Source organism: Ooceraea biroi, chromosome 2 (genome assembly GCF_003672135.1).
Source record: "Ooceraea biroi isolate clonal line C1 chromosome 2, Obir_v5.4, whole genome shotgun sequence".
NCBI classification, from domain to species: domain Eukaryota; kingdom Metazoa; phylum Arthropoda; class Insecta; order Hymenoptera; family Formicidae; genus Ooceraea; species Ooceraea biroi.
The window spans coordinates 4,527,117-4,553,704 of NC_039507.1; the positions used below are offsets into that span (position 1 = coordinate 4,527,117).

At 43.9% G+C, this 26,588-nt stretch overlaps 1 protein-coding gene across 6 annotated transcripts in view; it reads right to left on the reverse strand.

The window, feature by feature from the left end:
• The window catches only part of LOC105281713 (transcription factor collier), a 76,608-nt gene that overhangs the window by 9,971 nt on the left and 40,049 nt on the right, over positions 1-26,588 (reverse strand). For all 6 annotated transcript variants that reach the window (XR_002193456.2, XR_002193457.2, XR_002193455.2 and 3 more), the window contains exon 7: positions 153-234. Coding sequence is in view for 3 of the 6 variants with exons in the window: in XM_011343139.3 (XP_011341441.1) it covers positions 153-234 (82 nt within the window). In the remaining 3 variants the exon portion in view is untranslated. The remainder of the gene's footprint in view (positions 1-152; positions 235-26,588) is intronic.

Consider the following 26,588-nt stretch of genomic DNA (forward strand, 5'->3'; position numbering starts at 1 on the left):
AGCTTATTTCTCAGAATTTTCAAAAAAAAGAATTGAGACAAAAAGCTAAAGATTAAAAAAAGTGAAGTATATGAAAATTAGATAAAATTCATTAAACATATAAATTGTATAAATTTGATAAAGTAAATTGAAGGCGAGTGTAAGCAACTTACCTGAAAGCGTCTCATATCACGTGGATTGCCAGCGTTCTTGAGGCAGTTTTGGTTACACTTGAGAAAGAACTTGAGGAAGAATCTGCAAGCAGAGGGGACCAGAGTTAAACGGTTGACAAGGTGCTTAACGCTCTTCAACGCCGGGAACTTAATTAGAACGCGAACTTGGCCGGAAAGCAAGGCTGAATATTGTATAAGCCAATCGCGAGCCCCGCTCCACTCTCTTCTATTATTCAGTATTTCTCTAGATTAAACCCCGACCACGTGCTTTCCGACCTTTAGGCTCGTGCGGCATTGTGTGCTGCAGAAAACACGCGGTTATTTCATTAGTATGTCACAATGCCAAAAGACATTTCTAAAATCGTGCTTTTGTGATGGAAAAATGTACAATTAAAATCTAATAGTAACATTTGTTTTAATTTCTTCCATTGTTTGCACATTAAACTTTTATCTTTATAAATATATTCACAATGCTACATAAAAACATTACCTACATATTAGAAATATCATTAAAAACTAAAAAATAATTATTAATTAATAAATAAAATTTTAATTCGATTCAAATTTTAATTACAATCATTTTGCATAATATATTCTTCACTATTAATTATCAGAGAAATTTAATATCTAATATTATATATTATAAAATTGATACAAGCACGTATTAAATATCAGTATGTTATAATTATATTATATGTATGTGTGTGTGTACACACACACACACACACACACACACACACACACACACACACACACACAAAATACTATCCTTTTTTTTATATATGCAAATATCTATTCCGTAGGAATCACGTGAGATAGAATTTTGTAACGCAAGAACGCTTGCGTGTGGGGTCTTGCCAAAAAGCCGTAAGCTCAATTTTCATGAATTATGTAAAGTGTCGGGGATATTGAATTTCAGGAAATTTTTTTGAGACGCGGGATATCCCCGTTTGTGCCTACGGAAATGTAAGGGGTGGCTGAGAGACGAGGAGAATTTGAAGATCAGGTAGCTGAACGCCAGACCGACAAGGATCGAGCAAGCGAAGGAAACGCGTAGGAAACAATCAGAAGGACCGAGACGACGCCGACGACGATGTTGGCAAGAAGGAGGGGTAGTTTTCTGCGTGGCTGGTAGGCTTTTTCTCCCGTGGGACGCCATTGTCATTCCCCCTGAAGAGTGCGTCCATGGGAACCGGGACTTCATGGAAAAATCAAACGCATACCTTGATATAACGCTTTTTTGTCTAGCCCTGTACTTTTTGTCTCGTGCCCATGGATTGCCAAAATTGCGAAAGAATCACGATCGATACCTCTCAATGCAATGGATATCTTAATGAATTATTATTTAGTCAAATTTCTACATGCAAAATATCTGATATGGCTGAAACGTAATTTTTTGAACAATTTCTTAACAAATTTCGAAACGATCTCAATTACATCGCACATAATTCATAAAAATTCAAGCAAGATAATATTTTCATGGTCATTCGCGACGATTGACAGGCTCAAATCCAACACAGAATCTGTCGTTTCGGTAGCGGTACTTTGCAAATTTTTATTTGAGGGTAAAAGGAGTTTTTAAAACATTTTCTAGTAAATCGAAGCAGTGATCGGTTGAGAAACAATTACATGAAATGTGAAATATTGAAAAAAATTGGAGTATTGAAGAAATTGCAGTATTATAAAAATCCAGAGATTTCATGCTAGAGATTTCTAGAGAATTCTAGAGACTGAGCGCTAGAAATGCTAAAAATTTTGGAAAATGGAGAATTGTGGCACGTAACCAGGCGCGGAAGGGGATGCCGAGCAAGTGAAGCGAAGGAGCGAGACGGCACATGGAACGGGTGGGAATTCGGCGATACGAAAAGAGAAAGGGAAAGAAACGTATCGATCTCGTGTTACACGCGTTTTCGCATCCAGCCGCGGACCTCTCAGTTACTCACGCGCGCGGAAATTCGGGCTAACGTCGCGCGTGTGCCGCGCTCGCGCGGCGTCGAGCGAATTTAATTTCGTTTACTCTTAGAGGACGTTAAGATGCTATCACGATGCTGGATGGGTATTCAAAGCATTGTACCTTGGCTTATCGCGGCTGTGGATCTTGCTCTAAACACGATATCTTCGTCGCGCCTGAGGCGTCGCACGACGACGACGCTTTGCCTCTAGTCGTTTCTAGATAGGAATACCATCGACCGTACTTGCACCTATGCTATTGCGAGAACGACGCGAAGCCACCCCTTTAACGACGCCGACGACAACGGAAACGAGTCGGTAACCGCCCTCGAATCGCGGACGTTTCACCTTGTATCTATATTGAAATCGTGCGTTATTTAATAAAACGCGCACCGAAGCCATATTTTCCCGCTGCGTTTACTCCGATCAGCCGATATCTTATCTCTTGCAAATTTTCTGAACACTTTTGGATCAATCTGAGGGGGAATTAATAATACTAGTCAAATACTCAGATAAATACGAAGAAATGAAATTAATAAAATATTAAAGGAAAAGAAAGAGTGAGGAAGGTATTTTGAAGCGTTTAGAAGTAAAAAGCGACCATATATCTGAATAGAGGGAGAAAGTGCGAGGTGATTGAAATATTCCAACCCGAATTCTGTACCCGACACTTGCAGTAAGGAAATCGGACGATCCGCTCTTACAATTTGACGCTAACAAAATGACTCTACTTACTCGAGAGAGTTCTATGAAGAGGGAGGAAGGGCACGCGCTTGCCAGGATCGGTAAAAGAAAGATAGGCGGGCTATAGATCTTCGCTCTTTTTTTTATGGGATCCGTTCATCGGCAACACTAATCATTTACGACACCCCGGTCGCGCCACTGCCGTGCCACTTTATTCCTCTTTCTTTTTCCCGCGCACGAGGTCGTTTCCTTCCGCGCGTCCTCGAAGTATTGGCTGTTAGGGGCTAATGGATTGCGTTACCGACTGATTCAAATGCGAACTGGATTTCATTCCGGGCTCGATGGGGCGGCAGTATCGATGGTGTTGTAACGCGAACGCGTGCAAGAAGGGCTAGTTTCTTAGAGGGGATCAAATTCGATTCCGATAGTCTATTAGATTTTTCTTTTCCGTTGGCGGACTTCGCGAGCTCGTGCCAACCTCTTTAGAGAAAAATCTATTCCGAATCGCCGCTCAGGACACTCGGTAGATACACTTCACGCCGTTCAAACAGTTCTAGTTTATTTCAATTGCAGAAAAATTGTTTTTCACATCTAGGTCTTTTAGTAGCATAAATTTAACACAAAAAAGTTTTAGTAATTATTTAGTAGTTATTCTATTACATTATTGACATATTACAATAATTGTTTTAAACATATTTATCCTCTTTAATTCATATCATACAAGCTATATTTTATAATTAAAATTATCAAGTCTCGCTCGTGAAGTGTCTGGACGCATTTCGTCTAATTAAATGCATGATTAGCATTTGAGATATTATTTATGCGCGTGGAAAGAAATTGCTTCTCTTGTACACAATTTCATCTTAATGTACCAACATCATTACAATTTTAAACTGAAATCGTTTTTGCAACAGCTCGTTTGAAGTTTTCTGATTGCTCGCGTTTGCTAACGAATTGACACACTGGAAAATATACAGAGGCGATTCGATTGCAAAATCATACCTAGCCTACCCTTCAGAGCTCGCATACCTTTCCAGTCCCTCAGATCAAATGGAATAAAACGAAGCAGTAGGCGGCGAAGTGAGGGTTGGGGGCTGCAACGGCGCGACAGGGGAGAGAGTGGCTTGTAGCAGAAAACGTTCGCATTGCTCGCTGTTCCCAGTTTTACAGCGAACAACTTTGCAACGTCGGAACGGATGAACGAGCGAACATGAGGAAAAAATCAACGACATAAATGAAAAAAAAAGGCTAAATATCGGAGTCCGCGAAGGGCGAGAGTTGTACGAGCAGCAAGCGGGTAAACAGAGTCGAATGAATTCAATCAAACCTTGCAGTAAATCATCGGTATTCGCGCGGCGCAGTTCTGTTTATATTTTCCATGTACCAATTAGCGATTTTTCTCGCCATACCGTAACGCCGATGTTCTTTTCTTTGTGCGGAAATCATAGACCAAACAAAAAAAATATTTCCGCGCTCTACGTAGCGGACCTGATTTATTTAGAATTAGATACATTATTTACCTCGTTGATTTTCGTATTGATAAAATAATATATGAATAAAAAAACGAAGAAACTTAAAATAGCAATACATCTCTTTTTTTCACGTGTTAAAATACAAAGTTAATATATCTTTAGCGCATATTCTCGTTATACGTATATAAATGCTCCTTGTAAAATATGATTTTATGTTTGCTTTGCCATTCTATTGTAGTATACGTACGTTAGCACGAATAATCCGAAGGAAAATGAGGGAATTACGCGGACGGTTCTCCCTTCTTCTTGTTTACATGTCACCCGGTACGGCGTGCGCGGGTGCCAAGTCGCAAGTAAGTACCTTCTGATCTAGTAAATATATTTCCAGCAGGGGCTGGAATGGATATAGGGGGCTTACTCAGGGACTCACGCGTAATAGTTCCAAATAGGGTGGCATTACGCGTATCAGAAATCCATTTTCTCCCGCATCGGAGAATCTTTAATCATGTTTTCAGTTCTTACTCCACGCCCCTCTTCTTCGCCACCATAAAAGAGCGGATATAACGTGGCGATAATTCAGCGAGGAGATCCGCGTAATGGTGCGCTTTCTTTGTACCTATTATTTCTTGTATATCCTGCCACATGCGCATCGGGAATCACCAAGCTTAGCTGTTTTTAGCCGAAATCTGAACTGATATCTTTATCTACGTAATCAGAAAAAGCTCGTGTGGGAAAGATCCTGCTTACACGACAGAATTTTGCCGACTAGGCGTGACCAATAGCGTATTAATGTGATTACGGCATCGGCTATTTTGCTAATACCACATTTCGGAGTAAGGAGTACCTGGGGATAAATTCATTACCATTTCCTTTGTCTTTGTAGTCTCAATACAAATTCTCCCGGCTGTTAATTAAAACAACCAGCTATCGAAAAAAATTCAATAACGTAAGCAACGTAAAAGCAACGATCGATCTTCGATTCGAAGCGTTTAATAATCGACGAGGGATAATGCGCTTTACTCGCAAATAATAAATAATGAGAACTTTAGGTATTGTTAGGAACGCAGGATTAATTTATCCTTTATGTAAATGGGAAAAGAAAGATATCACACACAGTCTAACAGACACGAGTGTTTTCGCTTGAAAACAACTTTCGCCAGCAATACCGATAACTTTCATTCGATCGGATATATTTAAGCGAGAGAACGCTCGGGAGTAATCACGAGTGCATAATGCAGACGAGCAAGACGTCAATTAGTAAGAATGTGTACGCGAAGGTCCGTAAGGTATAGGAAACCACCTAGAGCTGTATACCTTGCATACATCTTAACCGGGGTTAGTAAGGGGTTAGCGAGGTATCAGGGGATGCTTAATGTTTAACTAGCCTCCATTACGCCCACTGCTTCTCCTCAGCACCCTTCCTCTCCTTTCTGCACCGCCATCATCCACCATCTACCGACTCGTTCCTTCGGATTCTCTTCTCAGGAAGTATTATGGAGAGGGTTAAGAAGGATCGCGCGTAACTATCGGTTAATACAGGAAATCATTTTCCAGGAACGAGGGCATCCCGCGCAACGGAAAATCGACTCGTACCCAATTGCGGAAGAGAACGACAATTATGTATTATATAAGCAATAATATATGTTATAATGATGGGATATATAATATTTCACGCAAACACGAGCGATTTTTAAGCCCGAGAGTTTTGTTTTTATTTCAGAAGCGACGTCGGAGTTAGCCGAGTGTATCAAAAATGAAATTTCAATTTGGATGTAATTAAAATCCGTGAATTACGTCCCATGAGACGGAATATTCCCACAATGAGCTCCGATTAAACATGGGTAAATTTAATTTATGCACGAGGCAACGGGTCAGGAAAGCTGAGAAAACATAACGATGTATGAAACGTTTAGCGTCGTTAGAATGGGAGACACCATTGTTTAACATCCTCTTACCGGAATGTCGACGTAAATAGTTGTCCAACCGAGCATCGGCAGTAGAATAAATTTACCGCGCGGAAATGCGCGGTGAACAAGCCAGTGGAAGTGTTGGCCGATGGCTACGTACAATTTACCTTTCCGGGAAAAGCGGCGAATAATTTTTACGATGCATTGCGACGTATTTTCAATTATAATAATTACTAGGGTGAATGTACGCGGACGTGCATTCACGTGCTCGTCAGTTTCTGTTCTAAATAGGACAGTCGATAGCCAACGGCGAGACGTTACGTAATCTTGCACTCGCCTCCGGCCTACGTTCTGGGGGTGTCTCGCGTCCGGGTGGATGCCATCGTGTTTACGAAAGGAAATCAGGCGACCGAGTACGTGTGTAAAGACGGGTATCTTAACCAAATTCCAGCCGCGCTGGGCGGATACCGTTTGCCCAAGTTCTAAGACGGGTGGAGCTAAGGCTATTCGACGGGCGCTCTGCCGGGGTATTGCATAATTCATACCTAAGTAATACGTCTTACTAGGTAGCATGGCCCTGAACTAACGTATTCTGTCGTAGCTCCCACCGTTGTGTAGCCGCTCTCACCCCCGCTCTCACCCCACGTTGCGTCGACCCCGCGCCACGACAGCGAGATACCCCTAATGGCAGTCTATCACATTAGCCGCAAGACGGCTTGAGAGGCCGGCTACCATAACTAGATTTGCCTTGCACGTACGGCGCATCAACCGACGATTTACCATGTATCGCATAGTTGGTCGTAGCTATTAACTGGCGTAAGCTCCGACTTAGCTTATGTCGACAACGTGACTATGCTCAGCACCGCGTGCCCAAGGAAGGATAAATCATGCGTGGTATCCGAGATAAGCAGAAGGAGCGTCGCAGATTCTGCGCCAGCTCAATTTCTTCTATCCACGATACTTATAATCGCTATGTATTACGAAGAGTTATTACGTGAAATAAATTTGTGTAAGATTTGCTTTTTCTCAAAATAGTAAGAGACGTCTACATCTCTTTCGAACGATGAAAACTTGCGTGGAATACATTTTTTCCATATAATATCGAAAACTCAATTTTCTCCCGTTAATTCAAATCTATATTATCGGAAACTCAATTCGACGAAATTATACCAGTGTCAATTCGTGCATCTTTTTATCAATGAAGATAAGAGAATATTCATGAAAATTATCACAGTCCCCTATTCTCCCTGAGCATAATTTGGAACTATTTTTACTACATTCGGACAGCTTCAAGATTATTTCTAGAGCGATCGCGTTGAATTTTCAGCGTGTCTGGCGCGGATACCCGGAATAACCATAATAGTGTGACGCGCGAACTGCGAAAATTGCTGAATTATCTCTCTGTGCCTTGGGCATACAGCGCTCGGACAAGGAACGGGGCATTTCCATAAATGCATCAGAACCTCCAACCGCGTAAACTAACTTAACGCCGACGACGATTCCCGCGCCCGTGTACGAGTGTAAGCGCGATTTATTAATGCCTGCATTTAGATACGGGGCCCCCTGAGAGCACGACGGGGACGGTCAGGAGTCTCTCAAGTTGCCGCTGTCAAATATCGACAAAAACGACCGTAAGTCGCGCATGCTCCCGTATACCATGTGTCTACGGGAGACAGAGAGCCAATACGCGCGTATCACAACATCCTGTCGTATATGTCGGAGGAACATGTAAAACGTGCACGTTTGTCTCTTTGTTCATGAAAGGAAAATACAGTTTAGCGCAATATTCCCGCAATTACTCCTCTACTTTAAGATATTAATGTTCCACATATAAAAGATTAAATATTTTAGTAACTATAATTATGCTCTACAATTAAAATAACGCAACAGTAAAATAACATAATTAAAAAGTTTTATTGAACAAAATTTTACGCGCAATGAAAATCTGGCACTTGGACAAAATTACAAACTAGTAGAAATTCGTGATGATAAAAATTGATAACTTGCAGACGGTAATTTAGAGTCCAACAAAATTGTACGATTTCCACTCAAATTAATTAATATTAATTAATAGTTGGACGACCGATATGTACGTCCGATCGATTTTCGCGAACTTGGGAATCTCTCGCTTACAGACTGTTTAGATCGGCGCGTATCAGGGTGCATGGTAATAACACGCCGTAAGTTTATCAACGGAAGCTCGCTTAATCTCGGCTAACCTCGTTGCCTGGTCGTAGAGTTTGTCGTCAAACTAGGGGAGCTAAAATGTGATTTTAATATTCGCGGCTCCTTTGAGGAAACTCGCGAATCCTTCCTTAACAGGCTTGCTGAGGGAGCGTTCGTCCCCTCCCGCGAAAATCTGCAACCTGCTTTGAGGAGTACACTTACTTCGAAACTCGGCACAATCTCTCATTCCTCTGTACCAAGTTTTGAGCGTTTCGGTTTCGTTTCAACCATTGTCAAGAATTCCTTTCTTTATCAGTATTGCATTTATGTGTTTTTCATAAATTTTATATTTATTATTTGTTCATGGAAATGTGCAATTTGTGAATTCTGTCTCATTAGAATACTGAATCTGTGCAATGTTAGCTTTTTATTCTCACATCGCAAAATGCTATGTTTGTAATGTACATTCAGAAATTTTTATAATTGTTACTTTGATTATTTTTCTGTGAAGGTATTCCTTTACAATCCTGTGAAAATTGTGTTAATGTAATTACGTTAGCGGAATCCACGCTTAGCAGGAGAAAAAGTCACCTCGATGAGCGTGATCTCTATCGGGCTTTATTAAAAAATATGTCTTAATTTCGCCCGGGGCCACGTTTTTAATTTCTCCCTATGGACACTCCTCTGTGCCGATGAACGCTGGTATAAAGAATCGCTGAACGAATGGACTTGGCAAGCGAAACTAATTACTTTTACAACGAAGAATTGTCATCCTACTAAACCTGATTTCTTCGTGAATATGGGAAAGAGGAAATGTCTACCGTTCTCAAACTTTATAAATGCTTCTTTAATTGCAAGTACAATAAAAAGTAGTATTGTGTCTATTTCCCTCATTTACTTACGTAAATATAATTCTCAAAAATTCTTTACTAATCGTACACTTTAAATTTACGTAATTTGTAATTAAACATTGTATTATATTTTTATTGCAGTTTTACGTATCCCATATCCTACAAATTGGCTTGCACATGTAAAATGCTACACGTTTAAATTTATTGCAGCATTCCTTCACAAAGCATGTACTGAAAATTACCCTTACGTTACGTTACCTTTCAACGTAGGCAGGCCGACCGTTGACGCGAGTTGACGGCAAGAAAGACGTGGATTATCGTTCTTTGCTTGAGGACTTTGGGAAGTTAGTAGTCGCCATGCTGGCAGGACATGGAAGCACGCAGGACACGACGCCGTGGCGGGCCGTGTAGGGGTTGCTATGGTGATCTCATGGGGAGGGCATTCGCCCTCTCTCACCCTCACCGAGAAGATAATGCTGCCTGCCTGCCTGCCTGCCTGCCTGCCTTTCTACCGATGTTGCTACCAACCGCCGCGATATCAGAAGCTCTGGCAATAAAGCAAACGTCCGTGCTTGCACGAAAGTTTATGAGACAGACCCGGTTTTCGAGTCGCGCGATTACGAGGCGACAAGCCAGCCGATGGTACGTTCTTGCTTCACGTATATTCTCCTCATCACCGCGTCTCTTGAAAATTGCTCTATAACGGTACGAGAGAGAGAGAGAGAGAGAGAAAGTATTACTAATAGCTTCTCTGATTTTTACACCGTAAATCCAATGTTCAAAAGTTCGCAGAAACTATTTTCTATTTTCGGCGTTCTGCTCTGACTTTGATCCAAGTGCCACGGTAACGATAGTAGTTTGATTTCGTTTGCAGCATCTTCGTGTCGAAAAGCTGTCCTCTCCTATCTTCTTCTTTAAAGCGTAATTTGATAAGAGAGAAACTTCTGAGAGATATATTCCACCCTAAGAGATCGCGAATCTCTCAATAGTACGGTAATGTTACTGTAAATTTAGAACACGAGTCTTCACCTTTTATTTTCCCACTAAACATACATAATGTGAACAATACACGTGTATCATGTCCAAAGCAGAGAACCAGAAGCACTCTCATTTGATACTCATTCTCTTTTGATGCGTTTGACATTTGTTATCGAAACATCGTATCGAGCAACGATACTATATATACGACGCCCTGGTAAATGTCACGCAGCAGAGACCATGAGCTTTCCAGTTTAATAATCTACGTCGCGATCGAAAAAGCAGAACCGGAAGAAAGATGACATTTAATACCGTGGAACTGTTAACTGCTCAATTCTACGAAATGCAATGCGTTGTATCGCGAGATTAAACGACCTTAAACCACGGAGGACGATATCGGTATATCCGAGACTTAAAGGCCTCAGTCGCGGAGGGCGCGCGCTCGACTAACGACTTCGTGCTTCCTTTTTAGAGGAGCCAAGACGGACGAAAGACGCGGACGCTTCGACAAAGTGTCGTCGTATTTTTGGTTTACGGCGTCTGAGGGTTCCCGACACGGGGGACGGACGGTGAGGGCGGACGAGAGGAGGACGGACGGGCGTGAGAGGCTGCCTGAGCGCTTCAACGATCATGAGGGTGGAAAGTGGGTGGTTTGGTGGGTATACGGGGAGTGATACCGGTCCCAAAGGTGTCGTTACAATTAGACAGCGCTGCCAACTGCTACGACCTCAACCGCTAAATAACTTACCGGTGCTGACAACCCGACCACCACACCATTACCGCTCATCGTTGCCGCCTGTAGCCCAACCGTGAGTCTACACGCCGCTCGGTGAAAGTGCTTTGCGTATAATTTTGACGTCTCCCGCGCCAAAACGTCTTGCAAGAAGATGCACTTTTACCTTTACGCGTGCTGTTTTACATTAACTCGTGCACTCGCTTGAATGTCTTCGAGGTAAAAAGATGATATCGCGAAGAGGAATGCTTCTTATTAAAGAAGAATTAATTCGATCAAATAACATTTTCTTGAATGGACAATGCAATTTTCCTCGCAACGTCATTTTCCGTCTCTAGTATATTTTAAAATATGCCATCGCACAGTCCCCGAGATAAAACTGTCTTCTATCGGATTGCTGCTTGGAAATTACGCGAAAGCTCCTTGTTTTCTCTCAGAAGACTGACCTGCCTGGAAAACGCATGTATATGTATTACGGGTGCCCCAGATTTTTCTCGCGTGCTTTGTTTTATCTATTGATTTTTCAGCCAATTTCAAAAGGGATTTTTCCTTACCGCAAATCTAATCGAGCGCTTCCTCTCTTTAACATCTAACTCTAGGTACATTTAGAGCTAATTGTTAAATTAATGCTTCAGAAAAATCTATTGTACGGAATATAAAATTTTGTGGCCAATATTTATCATAAATACTTCAATTTGTAATATTGCTGGATATATTTCAACAAGTTATAATTCAAGAACTGTTTGCGCTCAATATTTTTACTAAGAGAGAGGCAACTCTGAATTGGTCAAAGGATCCATACGCAAGATGAAGTGTGGGCAAGAGAAACCTGAAGACACCCTATATATATATAGGGATGCTCGCGTCGAGACGAAGTATAAAGAGCGGAGCCAATGCCGAGGACGTCGCGCTGTCTTGCGCTTGCGCCGAGTGTTTAGAACTCGAATGCTAGTAGAAAGAGGTGACAAGGAGGTGAGGAGCAAGAGGGTGGACCTCCGAAGGAGGGGGACGGGGTGTCCCTGGAGTATCGACTTGCCCCACGGGACTCGGCAGTCGATAGTCCCGTGGGACTCGCTGTCTCTTTTCCGAACTCGTCGTACTCGACGCTCCCTTTCTCTCTCTCTCTTCTCCTTTTCCTCTATTTTCCATTTTCTTCGTTCTTTTCTTCAGACGTCTCCTTGTCCCGCTTGTACACCACCGTGGGTCACGAAAGCAGAATGGCCGGACAGGTGGAGGGAGTTGCAGAGACGATTTGGACGATGAGACGAGATGAGATTTTGTTTCAGAAATTGCTGAACCGTTACACGGAACGTAGATCATGAATACATTGCAAACTATTGGAATGATTATTTCAGATTTTAAATTGATAATCTTTTAGAAGCATTAAATAACGGGTCAGTTGATATTGTAAAATGCAAGCGATGGATTTCTCATTTGTTACATATTAAATAATCATACTGAAACGCGCGCGGTGTAGAGATCGTTAATGTTCGCCCCAACAGGGAATTACTCACCGTAACGCGAAACTCGGCTGAGTGATAATAAGAAAATGCGCGCGGCCTAGTGATTAAATTGCGAACAAAACGCGAGCCGGATAAATATAGTCGCGGAGGTAGGAGCGAGGAACGTCTCGACGAAGGGGAGAGCTCCTCCAAGTTTATATGAAATTCCACGCCTTGTACAGGCGGCACTCTTTCGCCCTCCGCGCTCTTCCGTGATCGCGGATCCTACTGCCGGTCTACCACCCTCGCACAAAAGGTTGCCCGTCCGCTTGCTTCTCGGCTGCCGCCGCCGCCTCCGTCGAGAATTATCCGCACAACTTACAACCCCCATTTTTGCAACCCCCCGCTGATTCCGTGCTCCGCTGTCGTACACGCACATGATATCGAGCTCCGCATACTGCCGCGGAAAATGAAAGTGAATCTTGAAGCGTTATTCGACCCGTTATTGTAGCCGTATCTTGTTCCCGGGTTTCCGCGCGACGCGACTTTTTAAATAATCGAGCAACCACCTCGCAGGTTACGCGGGGCGTGCTTTCGCGTTTCTCACGCGCGACCGCCTAGTACCTGACGTTTTATGGTCGCTGAGAAAGTTATAGACCGATGGTTCCCGCAAAGAAATGTCTACAATCACTTATATAGTTCTCGCCCTTCGCCCTTTGGGATGCACTGAAGTTGCATTCGTCAAACGCGACGAACACAATCAATTATGTTTAATAAGAATGCAAAACGTATTTAACCGACTTTGTGATAAAGAATAACAATGCTTGTTATAGAATTATTTCGTTGCGATAAATTCTTTGCATATACACGCCGCACGCTTTCCTCCGCTTAAACGCTGCCGCGTTCTTTCGTTTTGACCTGTTTCGCAGTTACGACGATATTGATCTTTCTAACTCGTGGTCCTCTAACGCGTGTGTACAAACGTTATATATTATTTAACGGAGAATGTATGAGACACCACACCACTAATATCCCGTTCTCTGGTCCACGGCAGCAAGGAGGGCGATTCGTAGATACGTGCGCTTTCGTCGAGCGGAGCCGCACGAGCGAGCGAAAAATCGAAAGCCATCACCGCGGGTATGGTATCCTCGCGCGCGTGTGGCGGGCCGTAGAGGTATTGGCACGTACGTACGCGTGCGGTCGTCCAAAAGAAGAGGGAAGGCGCGCGCGGGGCCTCCCTCACTCTTCTTCGTTTCCGAGGGAGGATTCGAAGGGCGAGCGGCGCGTCCCTCGCGAACCCTTGCGCGTCCCCTTGGTGCCCGCGACCCTCCGCGCGAGCGCCGGGCTACCGAAATTCGTAGAGTGTCCTCCCCGTTCGGTAATACGTTACGCGACTGCGAAAGTATCGTCCGCAAACCACCCTCGGTCCGGCCTAACCCGGAGCTAGCACGGCGAGACTTCCATCGTTTCCCCCGAAGGAAGCGGGGGGTCTCCGGAGACTTCCATTTTGACTCTAGGGATTAGGCGTGACCCCGCCCATCCGTGGGCAAAGTTTTGTCCCTTTCGATGGCCAGGAACGAAAGCCGTCGCTATATTGATGACTTCTTTCCCCGTACAAGGGAGACAGAGAGAAGAAGGGAAAGCCGCCAACGAAGCGGGAGAAGACGCTGAAGGAAACACGCTCTTGCACAATCTCTAGTAGTTGCGGATCGGCCCGTTAATGTTGACTTTGAGGAGATGTGCTCCGCAGTGCAACCACGGTGCGCTTTTTGTCATTATTTAGAAAGATTTGAGAGAAGATTTTCTACAATCTATACTTTTTAATTAGAGTTATCCTCGCTGGCCATAATTACCATGAATCTTCCATGCTTTTTCCTGGATAATCTAAAAAAAGAACAGCAAGAATCGGAAGATTATAACTTAGGGAATTTTTTAATTAAATGTGTAATTGTTTTGTCTTTTTTTAACAAGGATTTACGACTATTGTACATCGATTAATAGAAATGATATTAAAATACATATTTTTTTATTCATGTTTAAAATCTTTTGCACTAATGTGCTTTGATTTTTAGAAATAATAGAAATTAACAAGTTTTGATTGATAAATCTATTTTCTGAAATACATATCGGAAAATTCGGAAATATAATACTCAACAATCACATTTATTTTTATTTAGTTTATTCGTACGCACGTCCGTTAACACAAAATGTAATCGTCGGAACTTCGCGCAACACAATTGGCTTACACAGCGGACACATGCTTTCTTTATTCACAAGAGTCTTGTGTGTAAACCTCGTGCAAGGAGCGGCGTGAGGTTTCGGGGGTTGGTCGGACAACGGCATCATAAGTCGGGAGTGGTTTGAGGGCTAGGTGGGTTGCTGGGGTGGCGAGGGTCCCTGGAGGCGGCGGGCTAAATATATCCACCCCGGACAACCCTCGAGGGAGAATGTCAAGACAACATGGCCGACGCCCGTCATCCCGTTAGCTCCCTGTGTGTACAGTAGTTCGTGTTCGGCTATGCTGGGGAAGAACGTCCAAAGATTGCGATGTCACGCCGCCAAATGCAAGTCAAATGATCGCAAATACCGCAAAACTCTCAACGTGCGGTTCTCAACGTTTCCTATGTATATAATGTGCCTTTTCTCTCGCGGTCTTTTTCTTCTCTTATCGTAAATCAAAACGGGCGCATTTATTTTGATCGATGGCGGGCACTTCATGCGCGAGCGGCGTTAAACGCTTTTTCCTTTCTGCCGGTAGCGCTGCGAGATTATGTTCTCGAGTCACGGATGAGTGCAATCGCGAGGCGGAGACCGTAAAAAAAGACCCCGTCGGCAAAATTTACATTATTGCCCCGGAGACCATTTAGGTAATCTCGGAATTCATCGCTCGCAATCGGATTTCAAAATAAAAAGAGGCGGAAGCGAGAGATCGCGATGCGGGTGGAGCTCACCAATGGAGTTACGTTTCGCCTTTTCGGGAACGCTCTTGCTGCTCGATCGTCGTCGTCGTCGTCGTCATACGGCATATATCATGTACCGCCATTGTCTCTCGTCGTCGCGCGAACGAACGACGATTGCAGGAAAGGGCAAAGAAATATATAGCACGGATTAAAAGTCACAGTAAAAGTAGTCTGCGTTGAACAGCGAGAAAGATCGAGAAGAGCACCGCGTGATGGTGGTCGCGGCGGTGGTGGCGGCGGCAGGAGGACGCGAGGGTCGAAATTAGCCACCCTCAGGATTACCTTGAATTAACAAATTGAAAAAAGTCACCTTACCCCACCGGGCTCTTAAAGGTGCCCGTCCCGACGCTCGGTTCACGGGTGCATCGAGCGTCGTTCTCGTGCTCCTTCGGCTTAAAGCACGATCTTCGCCGGGATATCGGACCAACAAATTCATGCAAATACTACTTGGCTCCGCCGCGGTTGCGATACTGTCCCTGTCTGTGTATCTGTGTCCCGTGTGTATCTGTGTTGGTATAGCCGCTGGTACAGCGATAACGCCGCGTATACAGCGCGGCATTATACACGATACCTACGCGGCGATGCGCTTAAGCACGAGCGACACGAACAAATTCCCCATGACGATTTTGATAGGGGACTTTGCGCGTTATTGAAGCGCGTTAAATTTTATGGAACACGCGGTCGCGCAAAACGCCGGATGGTGATGCGATGTTTAATCCACTCCATGATTGGGCTGGAAAAACTGCGGACATTAACCAAATGAAATTAACGAGAAAAATCCGAGGCTCTTTGGGGATAGAGAGATTAATCGTTTTTTGGATAAAGAGAATAATTTTACTTAATAACTTAACTTTCATGTTATGATTGTATCAATCGGCGTTCTCCTTCTTTAAGAGATTTAACGTAATCAAATTATGTAACGACTAAATCTAATATTTTTAGATAATTTGAAATAATTTGAGATTCATCATAATTTAAGATAATTTGAGATTTATAATAATGTGCAAGAAAAATTGCATTCATGTAATGACAATGATTGCCATTTGAATTGTTAATGCCTGAAAATTTATTTCGCGAAGCGCTGAAGAAAGCGCTCACATGCGCTATCACGAATATTACACTGCAGACATATCTTACACGCTGCACGGTCACATTTTGCTCAATATATTACAAAGACACATGTACGAGGCTGTGAATGGCCACCTACAATGCAGACATACGTATACGTCTCCCAGTCATAGTCCGCGTTTCGGAGCCACTTAACGTTTTACTGCCTCTTCTCAGTATCTATCGTTATCACCACACACACGACTGTTACGCGGAAACGTTAACGAACACGCAGACGCTTACTACATCTCGCGCGATCGTAAAAAGTGATATATTTTCATCGGTCTCCAGGCGGAGGCGACGTCTGCGCTAATTGCTATTAATTGCACGTCTACGACGCGGTTAACGAGGAGACGCGGTGTTTTTATTCGACCGAATATCGAAGGCATTAGCAGGCTCTTCCTCCTTGAGGGGAATAACGCGTTCCTGGATTTTCCTCCTCATAACTCTGTACGTACAAGTAAGCGTGAGCAACAACCGATGCGCCGTACAACCGTTGTGCGCGGGGCCTTGCCGCGATACGTGCCGCGACTGCGGAATCTTTTTCGTGAGGCCGGCATGAAATAACTGCATCGGCGAATTGTCTGCATTAAATATTCAAAGGGGAGGTGAGGGACCAACGAGATGGCTACGCGTGCGTATATATTACGTACACCCTAAGCCGTTATCCGTTCCAGAAAGTGGTGAGAGGCTGGGTTTTCTTCTCTCTCGATTTCCTTTCGCTCTGCAGTCACTCTTGAGCCGCCGATACGCCGATCGATCCCAGCCGGACAGAGACAAATGCCGGATCGAAAATTCGATGGACCGGCACAATTCGGAAACTGAATTCCCACGCACATGCGAATCTCGTTGCGTGTGCACGTGTATTTTAATCATCGCGGGCTTCCGTCCTTCTTCTCGAAAAACTCGATAGAGGGAATAAACAAGTATACTCGGAGAAAGATACTTGACGTGATATTATTAAAGATACAACGCAAGCCGAGTAAGATAATACGAAGGAAACAACCCGAGTCGAAATTTTAGTTCTACATTGAACCTCGAATTCTTCATTTGAGGCGTTATTCAGCGTCTATTTAGCTACTACTTTAACACTAAAATATGTCCGAAATTTCCTTTTTTGCCGCTAGAGCGTCAAAGCAGGTTACGATCAAGATTATAGCCGAATGTTGCAGGGTCAAAATAGCATCTTAACATCTGTTTGTAGGAGTTTGAGTTTCAATGTTTTTTAGGTTCTATTTTCCTAAAAGTAGGTTCGTACGACTGCTAAAAGCATTCAAGTAGACGCAAAATTTCGACTTGGGAAGACACTGGTATGTTCGGTATCGTTACTTTCGTATTGACAAAGTGTGAGTGCCTGTAAAATTTCGTTTGCTGATAAATCAGCGGTACGTGATCCATCGATCATGATATCACGCAACATTGCACAGACGTGTCGAGGACTCTCCTTCGCGTCGATACGATTTCGATCTGTAAAGGGGCGAAGTGGCCAGGGTTCGTGAGGAGTGCTGAACTATACGTGAAATCGCCCGTCGAATCGTGAGGGAAACACAGAGGCGAGCGATGGAGGTGGAAAACGAGTGAGTGGCCATAAACTCGGGTGTCGTTTGCGTTTTCTATTTAGCCATTTCAGTTCGCCCCACCTACCGTTCCTTTTACAGTCTTTTTCCGTTGCTCTCTTGGTGTCGTCCCAACAGACGAGCGACTCGAATTGAATTCCATACGATTCGGGTAGTTGGATTTACGTTGATACCGAACGCGCGCGCGCACACGCCATTCTCCGTCGTTGAACTCATCTGGCATAAGCGGATGGAAGGCGTGTCGATGCTTCGATTGATACCGTTCGATGCAACATAAATGAGTCAGAGGATTGGTTCCGACATACGTGCAGCGTCCGTTGTTCACAAGAAAATATTTAACGATCGACGAATATTTAATGTGTCTCGTCCACCGGAGCCCGTCGCCGGAAATTTTGATCGATTTCACGTCGATCTGCCTCACGGAATTGTGGAAGGCGTAGGCGGCAAATTCGGCAAATTCGGCGGGATGAAAAAAGGTCTGACTCGACGGTGTGTTTCCTGCCAGTCCTTTTTCAGCGTGCATGTAGGTACGACGGAGTCTTCGATTGGTACCTATTTTCGTGGGACGAGCATGTACGCAAGGGTGCCTATCGGGAAAGCGCCGTTCGCCGTACATTTATTGCCTCCGCCACCTTCCGCGCTTTCCCCAGGGTTACGACGTTATATTTGATATTGGATAGACTCCGTATACGTATCATTGGCGTCGTAAAACCTGCCGTAAATAATATTAAATAAATGTAATACGCCCGGTAAAATGCCGCTTAGCCCGACTCGTCGAAGTCGTCGTACGACGCGACGTATCTCGTATATGGAAAGTTTAATATTTCCGTTCCTAGGAGAAAGTGAGGGAGTTTACTATATCGTATAAAAAAACCCCAAGTGCTACTATACGTTCTTCTTTTTTTTTACGTTTTATTACGCGCACGGACAACGTAGACTGCAGGTTTCGCTCGCGCGCAGTGCCTGTGTTTCATCTAAAAAATACTCTTGTCCCGTTTTTCCCTCCATACAAGTCTACTTTCATTTCGAGATGGAAGATAGATAGCAAGTACGGAATACAGCTACGTTATTCCTCGCGTACTTACGACAATGAGCTACATGCTACACTTGTCTTACGGTATTATGGACTATAAACCTCAGAGTAAAGCGATATGGATCAAGAAATGATTAAGTCTGAATAAATGCGCGAGTGCGATAAGAACAGTTAATAATGCAATTTTAACCATTTATCACACAAAAAGCATATAATAATTTTTATATAAAATAAAAATAAAATTTTAGATAATTTGATTCAGTTGAGATCAATTCTCTTTAAATGTCAATAAAGTAATAAAGATATATTTTCTTATATATAATTTTCTTCTTTGATTAGATGATGGAAGATCACAGCAATCTCTGAAGATGAACGAGACGAAACATAGACATATTTATAGCCATCGTAAAGCTCGTCGGTTAATTGAATGTTGAAGCAAGTCTGATACGTATAATGGCTCAGAAGAGACCTGGATACGAGAATCACGGTATCTTCTGTTCTTACTATTTTATTTTCACCTTATTATGATAAAATTTACACCACAAATGACAATATGACAAATCGACAATAACATTTCCTTCTTCAGAGAATATCGTACTTTTCATGCATAAATGTCCTTACAAGTAGCGAAAACATTTCAAGCATAGTCTTGCTCGCTATTCAATTCCAGAGATGGTGGACCAGTCACTCATAACGACTCACGTTCGCAGGCCGCCTGCGGAGCGAAGATCCGCTGCAGTTTTCAAGACACAATCGTGCATTTCCATTTTCCGTGAGATCTTCGCTGCACCGGCATACGGTATCGCGCTGAGCTCGTAGTCCGCGCGGAGACTCACGCCACTACATCTTAGGTATGAGGTAGCGTACGCTAAAGGGCACGTACTACCATAGCGGCAGTGGAGTCGTGAAAAAAATCATGTATCGTCAAAACGAATCGTGTCGGGGAGCCCGTGGCTAAGTTTCCTTGTACATACGAACGTTCGGACGAGAATACCGACATTAGACCACGGATACGTCGTGGTACTCGCCGTACTTCGCCGTGGAAGGATCGTACAAGCTCCAGTCTCCTCGTTAATTGCCGATATAATTTGTAATTCGAGAGACGGCAAGGGAAAGAGGGAGAAAGGGAAAGATAAAGATAGACATAGAGAGTGGAACGTGGAGATGCTCTCCTCGCGAAAGGAAACGAGCGTCGTGCACGGACCCCGAAAGGAAATGCCTTTTGAGCGCTAGAACCAGATCACGTGGACGAGCGGGGCGCCTGGCGTTTTCCTGGCGCGTTCACCCGCCGGAGGACTGCATTTCGCTGGCAGCCGCATTTGTCAGGAGGCGTCAAAACCTCGTGACAACCAAACGTTCCTCTTTCGACGCATTCGCCTCACACTAAACGTAGCTGATCGTCGCCTATGTGCGAGGACGACATCGTCACCCGCTGGGAAATTAGCTGTTAAGTGTTTTATGTATCCGGGAACGAGACACGCACAGGACCGGCGTCACGTGGCTGGTTTTGTGTGAAGCTCGCAGGGTGCATGTTACTGCGAACTGAAAGTATCGTCGAGTTGTCGTTGCAGGAAAGTACTGTGACCAAATAGTAACTTGTTTCGTGTTGCACAAAACATTCATGATTCTATTCATGAATAAGGCGCATCGAAAGGGTCAAATTTTCATTTTAGAAATAAAAACAGTACTTTATATAATCACCAGCGTGCCTTATAATACGTGATCGCAAAGTTCTATCACAAACTGCCAAGAAACGCCCCATGTATCTCTGCGAGCTTTCGATATAGTCTTCATCACATGATAACAGTGCCACGTTCCACTATACTTTAGGTTTCTCCGACGTTAATCTTTTTGCCTTTTTTCACCGCCCTGCAATGTGCGTCTGGCAGCCGCGGGCGACCAGATCTCGTCACCAGATGCCATCTGAGTCGCCCACCTCGATAACGGACGCTGGTTAAATGCCTCATAACTAACTCAATCTGGGGCTTCCTAATTAAATATCTATCGTTTAATTAAGAATGATTTACGGACGGCAGTCAGTCAGTCAGTCAGCGAATCGGCCAACCAGCCGGCCGGGTTGCTAGTCCGACAAGCACTGCTTGTACCATTCCATGTGTCTCGGCAATCAATGCAGGAATTATCCTCATTAGGTCGATCCTCGATCCGCGTTCTCCGGGTTTGCTTCCACTCGCTTCCAACTTCTCCTCGCGAGGACTGGAGAGAGAAGCTTGAGAGAAAGAGAAACGACAGGCAAAGAGGAAAGATAAGAAAAGACAGAGGAGAGAAGGTGCAGAGAAGTCGAGGACGAGGAGGAAGACGGGATAAGCTATTAGATCGAGAGCTGGTTGCGTGCAGCTCGAAGAAAAACTGGAAATCTGTGGCTCTCTTGACGGGCCGGAGGATCCCTGAACGGGGAGGGAACCGAGGGGAGACAGCTCTGGAGGGTACCGTAGGGCCCTCCGCGTCTTCCCTTCCTTCCTCGCTTCCTCCTTCCTCTGTTCCTTCTCTTTGGCAAAAAGGAGTCGTTGACTGCGAGTGACAACTTAGCGAGCCGGAGCTCACCTCGCCATCCAGTTGCTCGGCCACACACAGACTGTCCCGGCGTTATGACACGTCCTTTCCTGCGATAAAATTCCGCGAAGGATCGCTCGAGAGGAGAATTTCCTTCGTCGGAATCGCTAGGCGCATCCCGGTTATTAACGCAAGGTACTCCAGCCATATCATAGAAATCGATGTATTTTATTTTTTAAAACCTGAAGTGCTTGTTTTTTATCATATATCATGAATCCTACCTGTCACTTGCTATCGTGTCGCTCATTATGAATAAAAAAGAGCCTATGAATCATACTTCAACAACTATGATCAGATTTAAAAAAATTGCGATTAATATCTCGCAAAATACACGAAGGACGAAGTAGTCACCAAGCCAAGATCGATGATGGATACTCTTCTATCAACGCGAATACTCGACTCCACGCGTCTCTATCAGTCATATGGTCACACAAAAATATAGGTAAGAGCAGCTAACACGGCCATATGTCGGACGCGGAGAAGCTCGCGTTTACGTTACGACGTGCAGTCGCCCTGGGCGACAGGGGTAGCGGTTGAAATGCGCTTTATACCCTCCGAATTTCGGTCCCTCTAGCACGTACACACACGTACATTCTTCTTCTCTCCTCCTCGCTCTCCCAGCTTCTCTTTCACTCCATGTATACGTTTGCGCGAACGAGCAATGTACACACGTATGCAGCCTCGTTATATGTGTGTAGGTGAATATATATGTTAGATCGCTCTCTCTCTCTTTTTCTGCGCACTTTTGTCCCGCTACCGCCGCAAGAGCAACGGATAATGTTATTTTGATTTACATATATATATATATATATATATATATATATATATATATATATACATACGCGTCCGACTATCCCCGACTCCCGATACAGGCAGCGAGCGATGCCGGCGATACCGCGCGACATTTTGGCATCGCTTCACGAATTTTTCCTCCCGCGCGCGGCTCATGTTTATTCCATAAGGTAATCGTACTATGATGTTTCAACGAATTCCATACAGCGTCTCGGCGGCGCGGCTTGCCGGACTCGAGATGCAAACGTGCGCTTCATCTTACGCTTAAGTTCCTAAATCCCGATACCGATACAAATATAGATGAAGACAAAGGCAATGCAGGGATAACATCGCGATATGCCGTATTCCGCTCGAGAAGTTAAATGCACCGCATGCCCGGCACACTTTGTTCCACGTCTTCGCTTTTCTTCAGAGAGAAGTACACGGGAGAGAGAGAGAGGTCTTTCTCGATTTAGTTTCACGACCGGTTTCGGACGATGGCGACTACGGATTGAGCGGTTACTGCGGTGCGTAAATGGACGTAACGCGAAAGTTTACCAGATGGGATTCTGGTTAGCCTGATCCGTCTAAGTCCGTCGAGGGGGCTTCGCGCGGAATGTCCCGTAATTGATAGCGAGCACACTGGGCTCGATGAGCCGTAGGAAAATAATAAGCCGTTGTAGTAGCTCGGTAGTACGTGGTATTATTGGCTCTTTTGGGGGGGGGGTGTTGCTCGGCCGTCGTTGCAGGGAGGGGTGGCGCGGCACAATGTATGCACCCTCTCGCATGCACTACCATGCTCGGATATCTCGGTCTTAGGGTGTGTCGGATGTCTATATTCGCGTCGAGTACAACGTCTCGGTTCGATAAACTCTCTCCTATTCTCTCCATTACTCTCTCTCTCTCTCTCTCTCTCTCTCTCTGTCTCTCTCTTGCTTTCCCTGACAAGCAAACGGTCAGGTAGCGGCGTATTAGCACCAGCGATTTTATGGTAATCGCGTGAATGTATAAAATTAGCACTGCGAGTCAATTTTCAAACAGCTTCCTCCATGTTACTTTTAATCTATGAGGATTTTAGTAATATTGTACATGTCTTAAAGAATATAAAAATATTTACACTTTCTATAAAATAATTTATTATATTGATGCTATACTGATGACTTTGGAATGTTTTCAAAGCTACAGATGTTCTTTGGAAGCGTCAGCATGTATCTTATGCAAAGATATACATTATGTGTTTTGAATTTTTACTAATTACACTTTAACAGAATTATTATCAAGTACGAAGCTTTGTAAATTCTTGTATTTTAAAGAAACATTGATTACGCATCTTCATCTTTAGCATCGGGAATACGTTAGCTATCCTAAATGCAGTACGGATGCGGAGACTCTGGGGAGGAATCTCGTGCAAGCGGAATCAGGACTAAATTGCTCGACGAGGCATGATTTAATGATGTGACTATATTGTGCGCCCGCGTCTCCGTGTACGCGACCGCGGGAGCTAGCTAATGGAGAACGTAGCGCGGTTCCAATATGAAAAGAATTATTTCAACTGTTCGGCAGGGAGGAATTAATGACCAATCGTACATCTTCTAGTCGGTCGTCGAGAAAGCGGAATCGGGAATAATTTATCGCACGGCGTATATACGTGGGGTTCCGATATTTTCCAAGTTGGGGCCGCTGGACCAAGTATAAGCGATCGAAAGTCCCGATGCAATTGGAAACCGGTTTCGTGTGGCACATTATTTTTTCGCCCCTCGCACTGCGGATGCGTCTCGTCACTGTAGTTGACTGATTGGTCGCGACGTGCCTCGTTTCAGACGCTACATTGTGATTATCCAGTTGCAGAGTGCAATTACAGATCAATTTTTTATGGATTAATTACGATAATTACCTCAGATAATTTTAATCGAAGAATCACATCAGATGTAAACACAAATAAGAATGGATTTGACTTGTCAGTAAGGTTCTTAACGCAACTTGCTTGCATTTACGGAGTTTTGTAGATTATAGATTCATTGATAATCGACTCGACGATACAAGAAATTTATTCACGTATTGTCGCAATTTTTTTAGCATAATACAACTCGCGACGATGTGATCATAAGATTCTGCGTCGTAATTGAATTCTGACGGGTCCGAATGAGAGAATAGAAACGTTCCATGGTTGTGCAAGGGACGGGGCGCGCTCGATTAGATTTGGGCGGATTAGCCAATCAAAAACTCCAATACGACAACCCCTCCACAACTAGCAGTGACATTTGATGCTGCAGGCGCTCTATTAGATTTGCGCCGTCGCTAACGCGATACGGAATCGAATGATCCATGCTCTCTCGAAACGATTGTCAGTACGAGCAATCCGGCTTATCTTCAATAAGCTTCGGATTCGCGCGAGTTTTATAAATGATGGAAGAACTCAGGAAAAATTACATTAAACATTGAATAATCTGTACATCCGGCAGTAGTAGCAAATTAATAACCGCTTCTAACCGTTCGCTCTCGTAAAGCTTTGCTAATTATGTCGTTATTTTTATTAATTTGTCAATTAATGCAACGATCAAATTTTTAACCTGATAACTTTCCGTAATTAATAACAGAAGGAAAAATAAATTCGAGATTGCGTGAAATGACTCCATTCTCGACTACCTGATTCGTTATCGTTAAGCGCTTTAATTCACAATTTAATAGGTGCCTTCAAATGTACTCGCATGTTGCAAAACCAACTGACCGAACTATAAATAACGAACGCTTGCGCTGATAACAACTGAATCGCTCGCAGTATGCTATCAGAATGCCCACCAACGTGCTATTATATTCTTCACGAATATACGCTATAATTGACACCGCGAGTACAATTGACAAATCCAATTCGAGGTACGATGCGCGTCGTCCCGATATCAAAGGTGGGCAGGGAAGGTGCGTGAAAGCGGTCGCGTCACGCGAGATGCACGTTCGTTTACACGGGTGTGGCGAGAATGAGTGGTCGCGCGCAATTAGCTTCTTATCTTTCCCTCCGGGAGGGGGTGAGTATAGGGGTGCACGGGCTGCCACGAGCCACCGTCGGTGCGGCTCGACCGACTCGTTTACGCCTCCGTTTTTTGCGGAGTGCGCCTCGTAGCGCGCGCTCGGCGCCACTTGGAACCACCGTCGAAACTTCGACTGGCTTTCCGATTAGCATGCTAATTGGCTCGGCAACCCTTTAAACGGCCACTTAAAAAAATTAGGGGCTGCGATCGCCCGCCACTCGGTACTGCGAGCCGATGTGGTCGCGGGCTGATTTTAATTGGCGAAAGCTTTCGATTCGCTTGTTTTTGCCTGGTTTAATTAGTCCGTGGCTGCAAGGAAGGCGCTCGTGCAATCGGAATGTTCAACCGCAGAAGGGCACGCTCTTGCCTACTTAGGAACAATAATAAAACGTGAATTGATATCGCACATTACGTGTATACCGTGATATAATGTTATTTTACTTGTTCATCTAATTTTTATATAGATGGAATAATTCATTTTTATGCATCGCGATTACTGAGTATATATTTCATCGTGTATTTATATACATTTATCTAAATAAATATATGAATGAAACGGATAAAGTTTTTAGTGAACATAAACATCATTGAATTTTTTATTTCAGAAGTTAGGAATATTAAGTAGATAGGCAATACTTGTTTTGAGCATGTATTGATAACAGACAGAACGCGAAATAAATCTATGCCATCTGCTACAAGTACGCGGTGCGCATCATTGTCAGTCGCGTTCATCGTTCGTCGGTACCACATGTACAAGGAAACTCGATCTTGCGCAGCAAGATACCCAACACTCAAACCCCGCCGTAGCATCCGCCCCGCGGGTAACAAAAGGGCAAAAAGCGGTCCACTGTCGGACCCTTTCGATCTCTCCCTTCCTTCTTCTTCGGGAGGAACAATTAACCAAATTTGCATTATATCTCTATCGAATTACCAGATCCGTATTATCGATAAAATTGGCAATTTGGGGTGAAGCCCTGCACGAGATCTAAGATCAGAGACGCCTGTTCATTTCGCGCGCGTCGATATTATTTCCTTCACCCTCTCTCAGCCCATATAGTCATCGTAATATTTTTGTTGTGCCATTCACAAAGCATTTTATTCCTATATATTATTCTCTCTAAAAATACAAAATAATTTTACGATTATTTTATAAATTCTTTTTTCCTCCCTTAAAATACCTCGAAAAGAATTAATATTCGCATGCATTA